General features: G+C 45.7%; 1 protein-coding gene across 1 annotated transcript in view; it reads left to right on the plus strand.

Annotated features, from left to right (window-relative positions):
- The window catches only part of zgc:153039, a 53269-nt gene that overhangs the window by 21955 nt on the left and 15618 nt on the right, over nt 1–15696 (plus strand). Inside the window, exons 7-9 of the mRNA XM_020636846.3 lie at nt 5163–5320; nt 7673–7755; nt 13223–13347. Coding sequence (XP_020492502.3) covers nt 5163–5320; nt 7673–7755; nt 13223–13347 — 366 coding nt within the window. The remainder of the gene's footprint in view (nt 1–5162; nt 5321–7672; nt 7756–13222; nt 13348–15696) is intronic.

Genomic DNA, 15696 nt, shown 5'->3' on the forward strand with positions numbered 1-15696 from the left:
CTGCCACAGCAGTACAAGTTCACATGTAAAGCACAAACCAAAGCAGAACACACAACGTATATTTCACAAGATCAGCAATCCTATGAAAACACATAAGAACACCATGATACTACTGCACAACCCTACAACCTTAAGAGACATTATTCAGACTCTGGAATAAACCCAGAAGCAGTCTATACCTCTGTCCCACATCAGTCAGGCCGCAGTTAAAAATGATGGCGCTCCACAGACTGCAGGAAATTGTTAGGCGATGCGTTTAATTACTGATCATCGAGGCTGAAAGACGGAAACGGTGACATGCAGAGCAGATGTAAAACAAGACGAGAGCGAGCCGACCCATGTGATGAACATTTAAAAGTGTAGATTGGAGGACGGACTGAGGAAACGCTGAGATGTGCAGAGTGCGTGTGGAAGGAAGGAGGAGAGGAAAGGCGTGTGTGTTTGTGTTTGTGTGTGTGTGTGTCTTGTTAGTTATTGATCCCATTTAATAATCCTTAACCACAGTCTACTCCCATGAGAGCACTTAACTCTTCCTCTCCTCTCCCTCTCCCTGCCTCCCTTTTACCTTCTGTTCGCCCCAGAAGCTTCTTTATGTGTCTGCAACCTCTCCTCTCCTCTCTTCTCCTCTCTTCTCCTCTCCCTCTGCCTCCCTCTGCCTCCCTCTTACCTTCTTTGTGTCTGCATCTCTTCCTCCCCCCTTGTGCTCTCTTGCTGAACTCTTAACTACAAGGTGAAGGTGAATTGAGGCTAAAGACCAACACTAAATCCCAGCAGTAACCGCTGTAGTTGTGTGTCGGTGCATTTGTTGCTATGGAGTCGATTCCGTTGTCTCTAAGAGGCTTGAAGTCATTCAAAGCACACCGGGGCCGACCCAGACTCTGTAAAGTGAACTCGGGTCTTTGGTGAACTGAGCTCCACGTGTTGTGGCGGTAACTGTTCAGACTTCTTGAAGTGCGCTCTGAGGACTTGGACCCCGGCTCTGCCTGCAGAAAGACTTCCTCTTAGTTTTCCCCTCCAGCCTGGTGCACACCTGGTACCTGTTTCTGTCGTTCAGCTCAGTTTGTTCTTTTATATCAAATGTTTTCATAAAGTTTTTAATTAGTCTAAAGGTGAGCTCAGTATGTCTTATTTAAAACCCTGGACTGGCTTGCCCACAGAGGCGGATCGGCCCCGCTCTGCAGATATCCTTTCATCAGCGTGCAATGTTTTACCTAACCTAAAGGGGGCCCCCCCATGCGTCGGAACCCCATTAGGTGTTCCCCTACCCCCGCCCGGTCTCGTCTCGGTCTCGCCCTGTCTTGGTCTTGGTCTTGGTCTTGGGAGACGGGGAGCGCAGGTGAGCTCAGTGTGTGTGTGTGCATGTCCACGTTCTCTACACATCTTGCTTACACAACGCTGAAACACGTTGTGAGTTCACAGACTGGGACACCGACAGCACGCCGCTGCAGAGTCACATGAGCGCACAAAGACGGCGCTGTCGCAAAGCCGCACTCTGTAAAGACCGTTTGACTTTTTAAATTTAGAATGATGAAAAAAGACAAGTTCAGCGATGAGATAAGATTTACTACTTTGTCCACAGGGGGGCGGGCAGGTCAAGTTCTGCACAGTAGCTTTAAAGACACAAAGTTAAGAGTTTGTGGGATCAAGATCCGATTTAAAAATGAGGATCTTGAATAGGATCTTGTCTTTAAAGCTACTGTGCATATATATATATAATTTTTTTAATATATAAAGATTTATTTTTGGGCTTTTTGTGCCTTAAATGGAGAGATAGGACAGTGGATAGAGTCGGAAATCAGGGAGAGAGAGAGGGGAATGACATGCAGGAAAGAACCTGGGCCGCACGCCTGGAGGACTACAGCCTCCATGCGTGAGGCGCGCGCACTAACCACTGTACCACCAGCGCCCCGATCAAGGGAATCAGTGTTAATCTTGTCGAAAATATTCGCTGACGAAGGTCTTTTTAAATTAGTCAACTATGACGATGACGAGACGAAACTCCCCTCAGACCCCCTCAGCTGTTCTGAAATCATTGTAAACCATAGCATACTTCATCAAAGTTGTGTGTGTGTGTGTGGGGTGAGTGCAACAATGTGCAGCCTCTCGCCTGCAGGTCTGTGAAGCCCCGCCCCCTGGAGCTTCTGATAATAAAAATAAAGGCTTGCGTCTCATTTTGTTGACTAAGATATCTTCTATTTTCGTCAACTAAAATGATGTGCAATTTTAGTCAGCGACCAATTGACTTAATTAAATCAATAACAAATGACTAATATCTGACTAAATATAAAGGATATTTTCGTCAGGAGACTATTACTAAATTAGAAAATGGTGTGAAGAATAAAACTGGAGGGGATATTTAATGAAATGCAGGAACATTGCTGTGTTTATGTCACAGTGCTGTGATTTGTTGATTACAGTTTTGGTCCACGATCATGAAACATCCATCATTAGAAACTCTGCTGAACCCCCTCCCCCCCTGTTTGAGAGAAATGCACCAACGAGAGAAAAAAGTGCTGTCGTGTAGAGACTCATAAGAGGGGACTCACCTTTGCCACTCTCAGCATTGACTTACAGGACCATCAAGCCCATATTGCAGTGACACAAACGGGCACATAATTGTGCAATGAGCATAACAGTAATGGCGGCCATAAGCTGGAGTCGTGGCAGTAACTAGCTGTGATCCCACTCAGACGTTTATTGGACGTTCTGGAGCCTTTTCTCTCATCAGGATCATTAAACATGACGATGGCGTGTCGTTATGTTGGTCCTGATGAGGGCTGACCTCGCCCTCCCAGAGCTCAGACGACCCGGAGCAGCAGCTCTGTTTGTGTGTGGAGTGTTGTAATACACCTGAACGCAGACACACGCACACGCCTGCTCAGCCCGCCATGTTTCACCCCGTTTGAAAAAGAAGGTTGGCTAATGACTCTGTAAGGTTTTTAACGAGACGCACTGGAGAATAATCAGAAGCACGAGATGATGGATTAAAAGATGAATACGCATGAGTACATAAATGAGGGCATGAATGGAAAGGGATAAACAAATGAGGCGGAGGATGGAGCGAGGTCGGGAGGAGTGAGAACAATCGGCCCCACGATCTCTGCGGGCTCCTTTTAGACGGCGAGCTTTGTCTCCTCCTCTTCTCGAAACGAGCTCCTTTAATCTGTCACGCCGCTCCCTCGCACTTTTGTTCTGCTCTTTATTTTGGTGGCAGAGCTCATTTCAGCTGGATGATCTGATCAATAATTACTATCCACACACACACACGCGCACACACACACACACACAGTCACATAGAGGCAATACTCTCTTGTTAATGAACACACAGCTCTGGAAGAAACACCAAATTATGAAACACAAGATACACACAGCCTCTCTCCCTCCCTCTCTGTCTCTCTCTCACACACACGCATATGCACACAAGCACACACACACACACACACACACACACACACACACACCATTTGTCACGACTGTCACCCAGTTTGCGTTGGCTTTGTTTTTGAGAGCCGGTTTGGAAATGTCAAGCTTTTTGGAGATTTATTTGGCTCCTGCCGCACTTCAGAGAAATTAATAATCAGCCTATAAGTTTGGACCTGCATCATCACTCACCTCTCTTTTACGCACACACACAGACAGACACACGAACACACACACACACTTTAATTGCTCATAATGCCGCTCACCTTTTTATAACCTCAGTTTTACTTAATTTTTTACAACAAACACGGTGAGTCTCCACTTCTAACGGGATTTTTTTTTTTGTGTTACGAATATGTCAGAGAGTCTGATTAAAGCAATGGTTCATAAACTTTCCCTGCAGTGCCCGGTGACACACACACACATACACCACATGCACACATACGCCAAATAAACAAAGTAGTTGGCATTTCTTAATTTCGAGGGCGATGTTAACTTCTCCACAGAACTTTTTATTTAGGTGATTTGTGGTAATGTAAAAACCTGTGTGTGTGTGTGTGTGTGTTCCTGTGTGTTCCTGTGTGTATTAAAGTTGTATGTGTGTGAGTGTGTGTGCAGTCAGCTCCATGTGAAATAATAATGTGCTCTGATCTCTGGATGGAGTGAACAATACTTAACAGGGCCATGATAATAAGTATTAAAATCAGTGGACCAGAAAGAAAACGTGATGAAACTCTTAATTACAGGAGAGAGAGAGAGCGAGGGAGGGGGGAGGAGACAGACAGAGAGAGAGAGAGAGAGAGAGAGAGAGGGAGGGGGAGAGAGAGAGAGAGAGAGAGAGAGAGAGGGGGGGGGGGGAAGGGAGAGCTGCACGAGTAGAAATGAAACTAAAAGGGGAGTTGTGACAGAGAAGTAGAAAAACCCTCGAGTGGGTTTTAAAAACATCATGATGAAGGAGATGGAGGTGATGAGGGAGGGGAGTAGATGTATTAGGTGTGTGTGTGTGTGTGTGTGTGTGTGTGTGTGTGTGTGTGTGTGTGTGTGTGTGTGTGTGTGTGTGTGTGTGTGTGTGTGTGTGTGTGTGTGTGTGTGTGTGTGTGTGTGTGTGTGTGTGTGTGTGTGTGTATTGAGACACAAAGAGAGATGGATCAGGGAGAGAGACGTGCTCTAATTCTCCTCCCTCTTGCTGTGTTGTATTGAGAAGAGGTTGGGGGGGCAGGCTGCAATCAACCACGCCCTGCTGTGGGCTGTGTACGCTCTGATCTCTTTCTCCAGCAACTCCTGCACACACACACGCGCACACACACACACACACACACACACACACACACACACACACACACACACACACACACACACACACACACACACACACACACACTAGCTGGAGTCAAGCCCTCCTTTTCCTCGATGTCATCTTTAAGCAGAGTCATCATGGTCATCTTCGTTTTCATTGGCCGATTGAGTCTGAGATGACACACGGCCTTCCTCGCCACCTGATTCTAACACGAGGTTCGCTCAGTTAATGTTGGTTATTCAGAAACATCTGGGGTGCAAAGGATGATGGGGGAAACTGAACTAAAATAAATTCCAGAAGACCGATCGTTTCGTCGGTATCGAGACACTTTTGATCGTGATATCGTGAAATAGTCCATAGCGTTACATCTCTCCTATTTTGTTTTCCGGTAATGGCGAGGACTAAATGTCTGTCTGTTAAAGTGATCTCTCGTGTTCTCTTCCAGCGTGCTGCTCCAGAGGGATTACAGCTTCCTCAGAGACATCAACATCTGGAATCCCTTTGTCACTGTCGGCGTTTACTCCTCCACGCTCTCTGCCGCCATGAGTAACCTCATCGGAGGCTCACGCATCCTCTACGCTTTGGCCAAGGACGACTTGTTTGGTAGGTAACCCGACCACCAGGCATGTGGCGTTGACTTTATTTGTAAATATCACAGCTGTCTTTTCCTGATCTGCTGTCACGCCGTGATGAATATTTAAATGTTTTTATGCAGCAGTAGACGCTCACGCTTCATTATGTAGCGGTCTTTGACCTAACATCCAGTGTTGCCACGGCAACGATAAACATGCTGTGTCTGTCATGGCAACCCGCCACAACAATACACGTCCCATTTCAACTCTAAAATGACAGATTTCACTGGCTTTGAAAACTGTTATACTGTTATATTTCAGGAAATGTAAGAAGTCAAGAAAAATATCTAACAGGTTTAGTCCATTTTTATTTAATTTAGATATGTAATCTAGAGCTGGCTAAACACTGAAGCTTCAGTGTCCACCACATGGCAACCTGCGTGAGCATGGACTCTAGAGAGGAGGGGGCGGGGGGAGACAGCTCTCTAAAATGTTTAGAATTTAGACTGCAGTACCCTTTTTAAACACTAGGTGTCAGAGTTACATACTGCTCCTTTAAGCTATAATTGTATTTTCTACTCCACTTCTCATTTACAATGTTTGAAAAAAGCATGAGTACATGAACCGTTTTCAGTTTTTTGTAGAGTTCTGTTCCCTGAGCTTTCTGTCGGCCCCCGCCTCGCTGTGGGAGTCCACGCCGCCCGCAACTTTGTCATTATTAACGATGCTGAGCAGATTGCCTCTCCCATCCTTTGCTCCTTTGTTAAGTCTATTGCAAATTGATTTGTCCTGTTTCTGTGTGTGTGTGTACACGTGCGTGTGCGTGTGTGTGTGAGTACATGTGTGTGTGTCATAGGAGGTAAATGACTCATTAGTCGAAGTTCCTCTGTGGAGTGATCAGACGGAGCCGACTCTTGTTCGACTGTCTGTTACACACAAAGGGTTAACTTAGATGAATGTGTTTAATTAGGAGTCTGACTGCGGAGCCATAAATGTGAAATGTTCTTGTAGAGGGATGAAATGGTTTTGAATCCCGGTCCTCAGACTGTTCCACATGGCATGGCTCGGTATTGCTTGAGTTGAGCGCAGCATGGATGGATTAGCATCACCACTAGACAATAGGGTCTACCTGCCGCAGGTGTTTAAACTGATGACCCGCTCCACACAGTGCAGCTGTGGCACGTGGTCAAAGGAGCGTGTTGAAATGCTGATTCCTCAGAGTTATCTAAAAACACCACTAACTGAAGCCCCGCTAAACCTCATTTAAAGTTCTTCACAATAAAAGCCCCCAGTTAAATTCCGTAAGTCCGTAAAATGCTTTTATTTTGAAGTGTGGCGTAATCAGCTGTTGTTGTCACTCATGCATGCCGCTCATTGCATAACCTTCCCACTGTCAAATGCAAACACAGAGATGACTATACACACACACACACACACACACACACACACACACACACACACACACACACACACACACACACACACACACACACACACACACACACACACACACACACACACACATTCCTTCGATCTCTTCTCTTTAACTCACTAATCTTCGGCTCCTTCACCTCTGTCTCTCAGTCTCACATTGATTTGACTTTAAATTCCTACTGATTAAATTCCAATCCTTTATCAGCTGTGAAATGTAGTCTTAAACTCACAGCCCCCCCCCCCCCCCCCCCCCTCCTCACTCCTGTCCATGTGTTTTCTCCTCGTCCGTGTGGTCGGGTCTGTCTCGTGCTCCAGATGTGTAACCTCTCCTGCAGAGAGCCGCCTCTGCATTCAACACAAATGTCACCATGAAATGTCACATACAAAGAGAATGAGAGACGTTATGTAAATCGTCTTCCAGTAACCTACACCACCATATATATTAAAACAACTTTAGTTTGTCTACCTCGCTGTCCTGCCGCCCACTCACTCAGACGACGCTTTAAATGTCAGTTACATGAGGAAGTGACATCAGCAATCTAAATCTGATGGAGCTGATTACTGCTGCACTGTTGCATCATGGGAAACATCATGAAAGATGACAAAGTGAGACGACGCTGACGAGACGGCGCTGATGAGACGGCGCTGACGAGACACTGAGAACACTCAGTTTTAAGCTATCTCAGGCATTTTGTTGTGTTTTTGTGACGCTGCTTTCTTTCAGGCACTGTCTACTGTCTGCTCGCACACTGTTCCATGGCGTGAATGTTTGTCTCTGTCAATGATTGTCACGGCGTTGCTGTTAAGAAAATAAATAAATAAAAGTCTCAATCTAAATAATCTAGCGGTCCAGATATTATTTGCATGGTGAGACTTTAAATTGGACGTGTTCCCTGTAATTTGAAGTGTTTGAAAGTTTTCTCAGTAAAATCTTTTTTCTGGTCTTCAGGTAAGGTGCTGGCTCCGGCTAAGAAGACGTCTCACAGCGGGAACCCCTGGGTGTCGGTGCTCATCTCCTGGTTTCTCGTGCAGGTTGGTGGAAACGTAGATGGTAGATGTCGTAAACAAAGGTCTTTGTTACTTCATGACAGTCAGTCGGGTGCTACTTCAAGCTTTGGAGGAAACTTTAGAGAAACAGAACATCGTTAATCCTCGGTGATCCGTCTGAACATCTTTCTCAGAGCTCGCTTTAGCTTGTAGAAACCTGCAGTCCTGCATCAAGTGCAGAGTCAAAGTGCACGCTGGTCTAGGCGGGTACCCCATTCAGTTTCTCAGGGTGGTTTCACATTAGGCACCCGGGCCCGGATCCAAGAACACTTGACCCCAGAGTGTGGTTCATTTGATCAGTGTGAAAACAAACGTACCGTTCTCAGGTACTGTGCTCGCGTCCGCTTGAAGAGGTGGTCTCGGTGGTCGTTTAATGTGTACTCGAGTACGGTGGGAGATCAAGCTCCAACAAGGAAGTGGTCCGCTTCATGACGTCATTCTAAACGGCTACTGACAGTTCAAAATTTGTCGTATCCGTGCAGCACGGCCACGTTTCATCCTCTGAGCTGCTCAGTAGACGCAGGAAGTTCTTTGTTGGCGTCTCAGAAATTAGAAAAACATCCACAGTTAGCAGGATGGACTCAACCTGCAGGTGGTTGCCATGGTTACTTTGAATGTCATTGAGACGAGCTAGCTTAGAGCGTTTTGTTATTTTTCTGTCCACTTCCTGTTGTGTGGACAGATGTTCCTGAGACTCGGAGTGGATTCTTCTTCGTTGGGTAGTCTGCCCTCTTGTTGGAGCATCGTATCTCACTGCAGCATCAAGACGTTCTCCAGTCGATGACCTGGAGATGGAAGTAAAAGAAATGATCCAGGAGCATCACAAAGTCCAGTTATTTGTCTCTCTCTCGAGTGTCGGACGCCGTCTCTGCACATCGTCTCTAAACATGACCTTTGACCCTCATATATGAAATGCATTGTTTACTGTTGGTTGTAAAGAGAAAAGTTGAGTTCTTCGAGGGTCATGAACACAGATCTAACTCTGGTTTTAAATCTTTTAGAGAAATCAATAAATCAGAATCAGAAATCCTGCAGAGCTCTGAGACCAATCAAACCCGATCAGGCGGAGAAACTTCTCTTTTATTTCTGAGCTAACAGATGCACGGTTGGCTTTGCACTGGGACAGAATAAGTCCAAACTCTTACTGACTGGATACTGAATCATTATTTATAGAACTTCTCCTCAGGCAGAAAGATCAGAACGGCCTTCAGTGTAACTCGAGAGAATCCTTAGTCCAAACTCGACGGACTCATCCTGAAGAGAAAGTAGTTTGGTTTGGTCCGCTGGTCGTCTGTTTCCTGTCGCTGCTCAGTCTGCATCCATGCTAACCTGAGATACGCTACATTATGTTTCTACTTTTGCATTGAATACTCACTCTCGGGTGGGGAGTGAAGGAGTTGAAGTATCTCGGGGTCTCGTTCACAGTGAGGGTAAAATGGACGTGAGCTTGACAGATGGGTTGATTCAGTGTCTGCAGGGCTTTGTGTAGGACCGTTGTTGTGAAGAGGAAGCCGAGCCTGAAGGCAAAGCTCTCGATTTACCGCTTGATCTTCATTCCAACCCTCCCCTGTGGTCATGAGCTTTAGATAGAGACTGAAAGAATGAGATTACAGATACAATCGGCTGAAATTAGTTTCCTCTGGAGGGCGTATGGGCTCAGTGTTAGAGAGACGGGGAGGAGCTTAGACATTCAGGCAGAGCTTGGAGTAGAGCCGCTACTCCTTCGCATTGAGAGCCAGGTGAGGTGGTTCAGACATCTGATCAGGATCCTCCTGGACTCCTCCCTTTGGAGGTTTTCCTGGCACACTCAACTGGGAAGAGATCCCGGGGTAGACCCTGGAAGGATAACAAACCCACCTGGCCTGGGGGGCGCCTCAGAGTCCCCCAGAGACCCAACCTCAGATCAGGGAAAGAAGATGGATGGATGGGGTCATTTTTCTAAAAGCAAAGAATGAAGACCTTAATGTAACATTTTAATTTGTTCGTTTTGTCACTAAATGCAGTAACAGGGAGGATGCATCATCTCCTCAAGCTTTGTACTTTTCAGTGGAGTCCATTAAACTGTCCTTGGAGCGCCAACATGATTACAGACAGCAACTCGTCAGAATAATGTCGCTTTGAAACTTCTTTTACTCTCGGGTCTTAAATGGTGGAAAGACGTCAATACAGACGAGAACTTATTGACGGAGAAGAGTCAGGTTGAGGATAGAGAGACAAAGGGGAGAAGGGTCTGAGGAGCCAATCGTCCTGACTGTCCCGTCATTATCAGTGGTGAGAGGAAAAGGCTGAATGACTCTCTCGCTCTCTATTCTCCGTCCCTCTCTCGCTGCTTCTTCTCTGTATCCTTTGCTACTCAACGGTTGTGAGGACGAGCAATTAGATGGAAATCGTTAGCTGCACCGCTGTCACCATCAGAGATTATTGACTCCCTCGTCGTCTTTCTCTCCACCTTTTCCTCGGCCATATGAATGATTCACTGATGACAAAAGTCTGATAGTGATCTCACCTCACACACTCAAACACACAACACGACTGGGAACAAAGAAGTAGGAGGATCATTCAGGCACAAGACGAGACTTTCTTTAATGTTCTTTTCTGTAAAAGGAAGATTACTCCACCACGTGAAGAAAGAGTCCAGAAAAACAGGATATGAATTAAAGTAGGAAGAGCTTATGACTGGGGTAGGTGTGGTCAAAGTATGACGCAACCAAACACAAAAAGGATCTCATGGAGAAGATGGAGAACAGCGCCGCTAAAAAGTCGAAATGTTGTGTTTGCGTGAAGAAAGACAAATCAGAAATCTGCATATGAGTTCAGAATTTGTTTATTAGCCATCTAGTATAATGTAACTCTGACCCCTAGTGTTTAAAATGGGTACTGCAGTCTAAATTCTAAACATTGGAGAGAGCTGTCTCCCCCCGCTTCCTCCTCTCTGGAGTCGATGCTCATGCAGGTTGCCATGTGGTGGACTCTGAAGCTTCAGTGTTTAGCCAGCACACACACACCTCTCTGTGCCTTGTAAATCAAGGCTCCCAGGGGAGCGATGGAGAGACGCCCGCTGACTTTGACGGCCAGAGGTCAGAGACGCTCTCTTTTCCTTTCTCACTCATCTCTCTTCTCTGCGTCTCTCATCTCACTTTCCTCGCTCTTCTTTCACACCTCTCCGTCATCGCCGCTCCCTCAGCTCATCATTCTCTTGCTCGCTCTCTCTCTCTCCGTCTGTCAATAATACACCATCAATTATCCTAATCCTCGGCCATTACCTCGTCCTCTTTCTCTCTCTCTCCCTTCTTCGGTTTACCTCTGGTTCAGGGTCTCAAAGGTCGTGATCACAGAGTCGCTCTTTGATCCCCTTTGTGATTCGCCCTCGAGCTCAACAATAAAATAAAGTCCAGCTTCATCGCAGTTTCTCAGCCAATTATAATCCCCTGATAATTAGAGAGAAGGACGTCCCTGTCCGTTCGTTTTTCTCATCATGAGCAGCTCACAGAGGGATGAAGAAGGACCACATGATGATGATGATGAAACACGCCTCACTGCAGTAAAACGGCATGCTACATGTGGAGTGGAACATTGGGAATATTTCCGTTGTTTCAGCTTGAAAGTGTTCGTGCGTTTGAAGGCGTCCATGAAAGATTGTTTCCTTTTTACACACAGCTAAGAAACATGAGTGACCGTCAGTGGATGAACAGACTGTTTCAAACCCACTACTCCCAGTACTGAGTTCTAATTGGGTGTAATTGATTCAATAAGTGGACTTCAGCTGACATTGGGCTTTTATTTCTTGTATATATTGAAGCTGAACGCATCCATATTTATTCTCAAACAGTGGATCCAATGGTTAAAGTAACGCCAGCAGATATCTGGGAAACTGGTTCCTTTATGATGGCCATTGTTTACAGTTTGGCGAGCACCTTGGGACCTCAGGGTGGCGTTGCGGTTTCACGCCTCCAACATGATTGAGATTGATGTTTCTATTTAGCGTTAATAAAATCATTTTTCATTCCAGGATTTCATTTCATTCACAGTGTGTTATACCTCATTTGTTGTGAAAATGTGCTTTTTTTATTCCTTACAAACAAATCCATCTTTAATCGGACAGTCCAAATTCTAAACATTGTAGAGAGCTGTCTCCCCCCGCCCCCTACTCTCTAGAGTCGATGCAGGTTGCCATGTGGTGGACACTGAAGCTTCAGTGTTTAGCCAGCTCTGCATGCTGTTCTCCAGTATGTTCTTCTCCACTCTTTAGTTCAGATTAAGATTCTGTTGAACTACACTTAGCATTGATAGAAAGACAAATACTCTATTATAGCGTTGTGTAGCAGACTCTGCTGACTCCCCTCCTGTCTGACAGGGATGGTCTCCCGCTGTGAGGTGCATGTGTGAACAACAGGTCAGGTTTTATCCAGAGCAGTCCTGAAGTTATCCAGATATTTTCAGGAGTGCAGATGTGGAAACAGCTTTATTTGTGTTTACCACTTTCCACAACACAAATACTTGACTTCCTAAATTACAAATGTGACCATGTTCATGGTTTTAATCTCAGGAGTGATGCAGCTCTGACTGTTCCTCACGTTGACTGGCAGGTCTGCATTAACTTGCAGAGAGATTCATGAAGCCCTGTTCACACATTCAGGTGTCAGAGAACCTTGCAGGGAGCTGTTCCTCTAATGAGGTCATCATCCGCCTCGTCTATTAGAGGTTACTCTCTGCTGCTCAGTCAGAGAGCGAGGCTGAATCTCAAACACTCACTCCAATCAGCTGCTGATAACTGAACATGCAGCTGCAGCGGCTCCCAAACACAAGCAGACTAGATACCATCTTAATTAAACGTGAACATTAGCCTCAATCTGTAGCTCCCAAACCGGAGCCAGGGGAGCAGTGGAGGTCCGCGCTGGTCCCAGGAGATCTGTGGAACACTTTAGTTTCCACACGTCTCCGTAGAGGTTGGTCGACTCTGTCCTAAACGTCCCCTCTCAGCTGCAGGGTGGGTAGATAATCATATCTGAAGTCTACGGGGGCCCAAAGTAGGAGAATGCTCAATTACCAAGAGATCCTCAAGTGGGAAAAGCTTCTTGTTTCTCAACCATTCATTTCACTTCTTTCGATTGAAACTTCTGGTTCTCAAGCATTCATTCTCTGAGAATCGGTTCCTCTGTCTGACTGTTGAATGTCGTTCATGTGATTGTTAATCCTCTCTCTCTCTCACCCCCCCTCTCACTCCCCTTCTCTTTCCTGCTCTCTCTCCCTCTCTCTCCCTCTCTCTCTCTCTCTATCTTCCCCTCTCTCTCTCCCTCTATTTTCTGCTCTCCCTCTCTCTCTACCCTCTCCCTCCCTCTCTCTCCCCCTCTCTCTACCCTCTCCCTCCCTCTCTCTCCCCCTTCTTTCTCCCCCTCTCTCTGTCTCTCCCTCTCTCTCTCTCCCTCTCTCTCTTTTGTGTCTTTCTTTCCAGCTGGTGCTCTTCTCAGGGAAGCTCAACACCATCGCCAGCATTGTGACCATCTTCTTCCTGCTGGTCTACGCGGCTGTGGACTTGGCCTGCCTGGCTCTGGAGTGGGCGTCGGCACCTAATTTCAGGTACACATTCATAAAGCCTCTGGAGTTCTGGCTGGAAATAGAAACGCTGCATGTATGATAAATAAAGATAAGAGTCTTTTAAAGAATCGACTGAGGGGATAAAAAACATTCTCAACTATTTAAAAAAATCTAGATCATCTTCCTGTTTAGACTGTTCTTTGAGACTCTGGAGGCGTGGCCAATCACAAATCAAATGTCCCTCTGACTGCAAACAGAGCTGGCCAATCAGAGGAGAGTGGGCATGTAGGGAGGCGGGGTCTTAAAGAGACAGCAGCTGAAATGAAGCGTTTCTCATTTATAATACTTAAAACTAAAGTAACCCCTCGTCAGGGAAGTTAGGATAATCAAAAATAATCTCCTTTCTACTTAAAACTAAAGAACAGTTATGAACATAATTATTAGGGCTTGACCGATGTGGGATTTTTGGGGCCGATACCGATATTGGGGAAAGAAAAAATCTGAAATTGATATATCGGCTGATATCTTTCTCCGATCTGAAGCGATGGATATAAATATAAATTAACACATTTATTGTGTTGATCCCTCAGATATCAAACACTTGTGTAAAAGATATTTAATGAAGACGAGATGGTCACTCAGCTGGAAAGTAACTGAGCATGTACGTGCATCACCAGGAGAGTGATTTTGCTTGTTGTATCCATATAGCGCCCTCTGCTGATGATAGAGAGCTGCTAGTGTAATACAATAAAACTCAAATGAAATGTTGTTTGACTGGAAAATAACTCGAGTAATGTCGGTGTATATCTGAGATGAAATAAGCCAATAGTGATAGTCACATGAGATGCTATTATCGGCTGGCCGATTAATCGGTCTGGCTCAATAATTGTGACCTTTATGAAATAGTTTGAAGGCTCCTATTGATTTCGGTTTCCAGAGGCTTTAACACACACACACACACACACACACACACACACACACACACACACACACACACACACACACACACACACACACACACACACACACACACACACAGCTAACTGTAAGTCCTAACGTAGGCCTCTGATAGACATCGTGTAGCGTTGGTCGGTCGCTCCTGTTCCTCTGCAAACACTCTACACACTGCTCCTCCTCTCTCTTTGCTTCCTCTCTCTTTGTTTATGTGTGTGTGTGTGGAAGCAGCTGGTTGTGTGCCAGCTGGAAACTGCTGTGGGGACAGTGTACAAATTAAAAGACATAAAACTGGCCGCTGCTTCCAGCCCCATATTGGAAAGGGAGCAGCCATAAAACGGTGAGTTTGTGTTTGTTTTTGTGGAGCTGCAGCCTGGACTGGAAGCTCCAGTAACAACGCATGAAGACGCTGGGAGATTTAAATTTACAATGTTTGTATTTCTGCATCGATGTGTGTGCGTGGGCTGTTTGTGTACTTTGGACACTTGCAATGATCCTGATTTATAATAGCTCCCTGAAGTCATTTTCACACAACAGTAGGATAACCTGAGGACGGAGTCTGTGCAGATGTAGCTCGATGATTACATCACCACATCACACTTTAACTTCTGATTCACTCTGCAGCCTTTTTATGAGACTCTCCTCATCCTCTGTGAGAAGTGTTTACGTTGTCATCCACATCTTTCATTTAAAAAAGTTGTTTTTCTAAAGGCGCACCTTCCCTTAGATTAAACTTCTCCACCGGCTGTGAAAACTATTTGAACATGACAACTGCTCCAGTTTTTATTTGTTATGGAGGAGCGACGCTGCTTAAACACCGTGTATCACTTTATTGTTGTGACAGTTCGCCTCCAGCGGTGCGTTTGGTGTTTCCTGTCTCTATTCAGTTATTGTTGGAAGAGGATGAGAGAACATCTGCAGCTTCCAAGATCAACGACTCCTCCGTCAGCTGAAAGCAGAATACAGAATCAAACCTTGTTCACATCAGTGGACCAAGTACACGACTTCATCACTTGAGTGTAGATACTCCAGGACCAGAGAAGGTAGGCAGTTTTAAGGCACCCCCATATGCCCATTTTGGACGCCCCTCAGTTTGCCAGATATGAGAGCAGTTATCAGGTCAAACCAACAGGTGTTGCAGCGATGGAAGCGTGCTCAAACTAGGATCAATATTGGAGATGCTTTTGAAAAATGGATAGAGGTTAGAAAGCAGAAAGGTTTACAGACGCATGCAGAGCTGGCTAAACACTGAAGCTTCAGTGTCCACCACATTGTGGATGAGCATCAACTCTATAGAAGAGGGAGTGGGGGGAGAGAGAGCTCTCTACAATGTTTAGAATTTGGGCTGTAGTACCCATTTTAACCACTAGGGGTCAGAGTCACATAAGTGACGTATTTTCTAGATGTGCGAGTGCAGTCAGGAACGCGTGCGAACAT

Source organism: Labrus bergylta, chromosome 11, assembly GCF_963930695.1.
Source record: "Labrus bergylta chromosome 11, fLabBer1.1, whole genome shotgun sequence".
Lineage (NCBI taxonomy): Eukaryota > Metazoa > Chordata > Actinopteri > Labriformes > Labridae > Labrus > Labrus bergylta.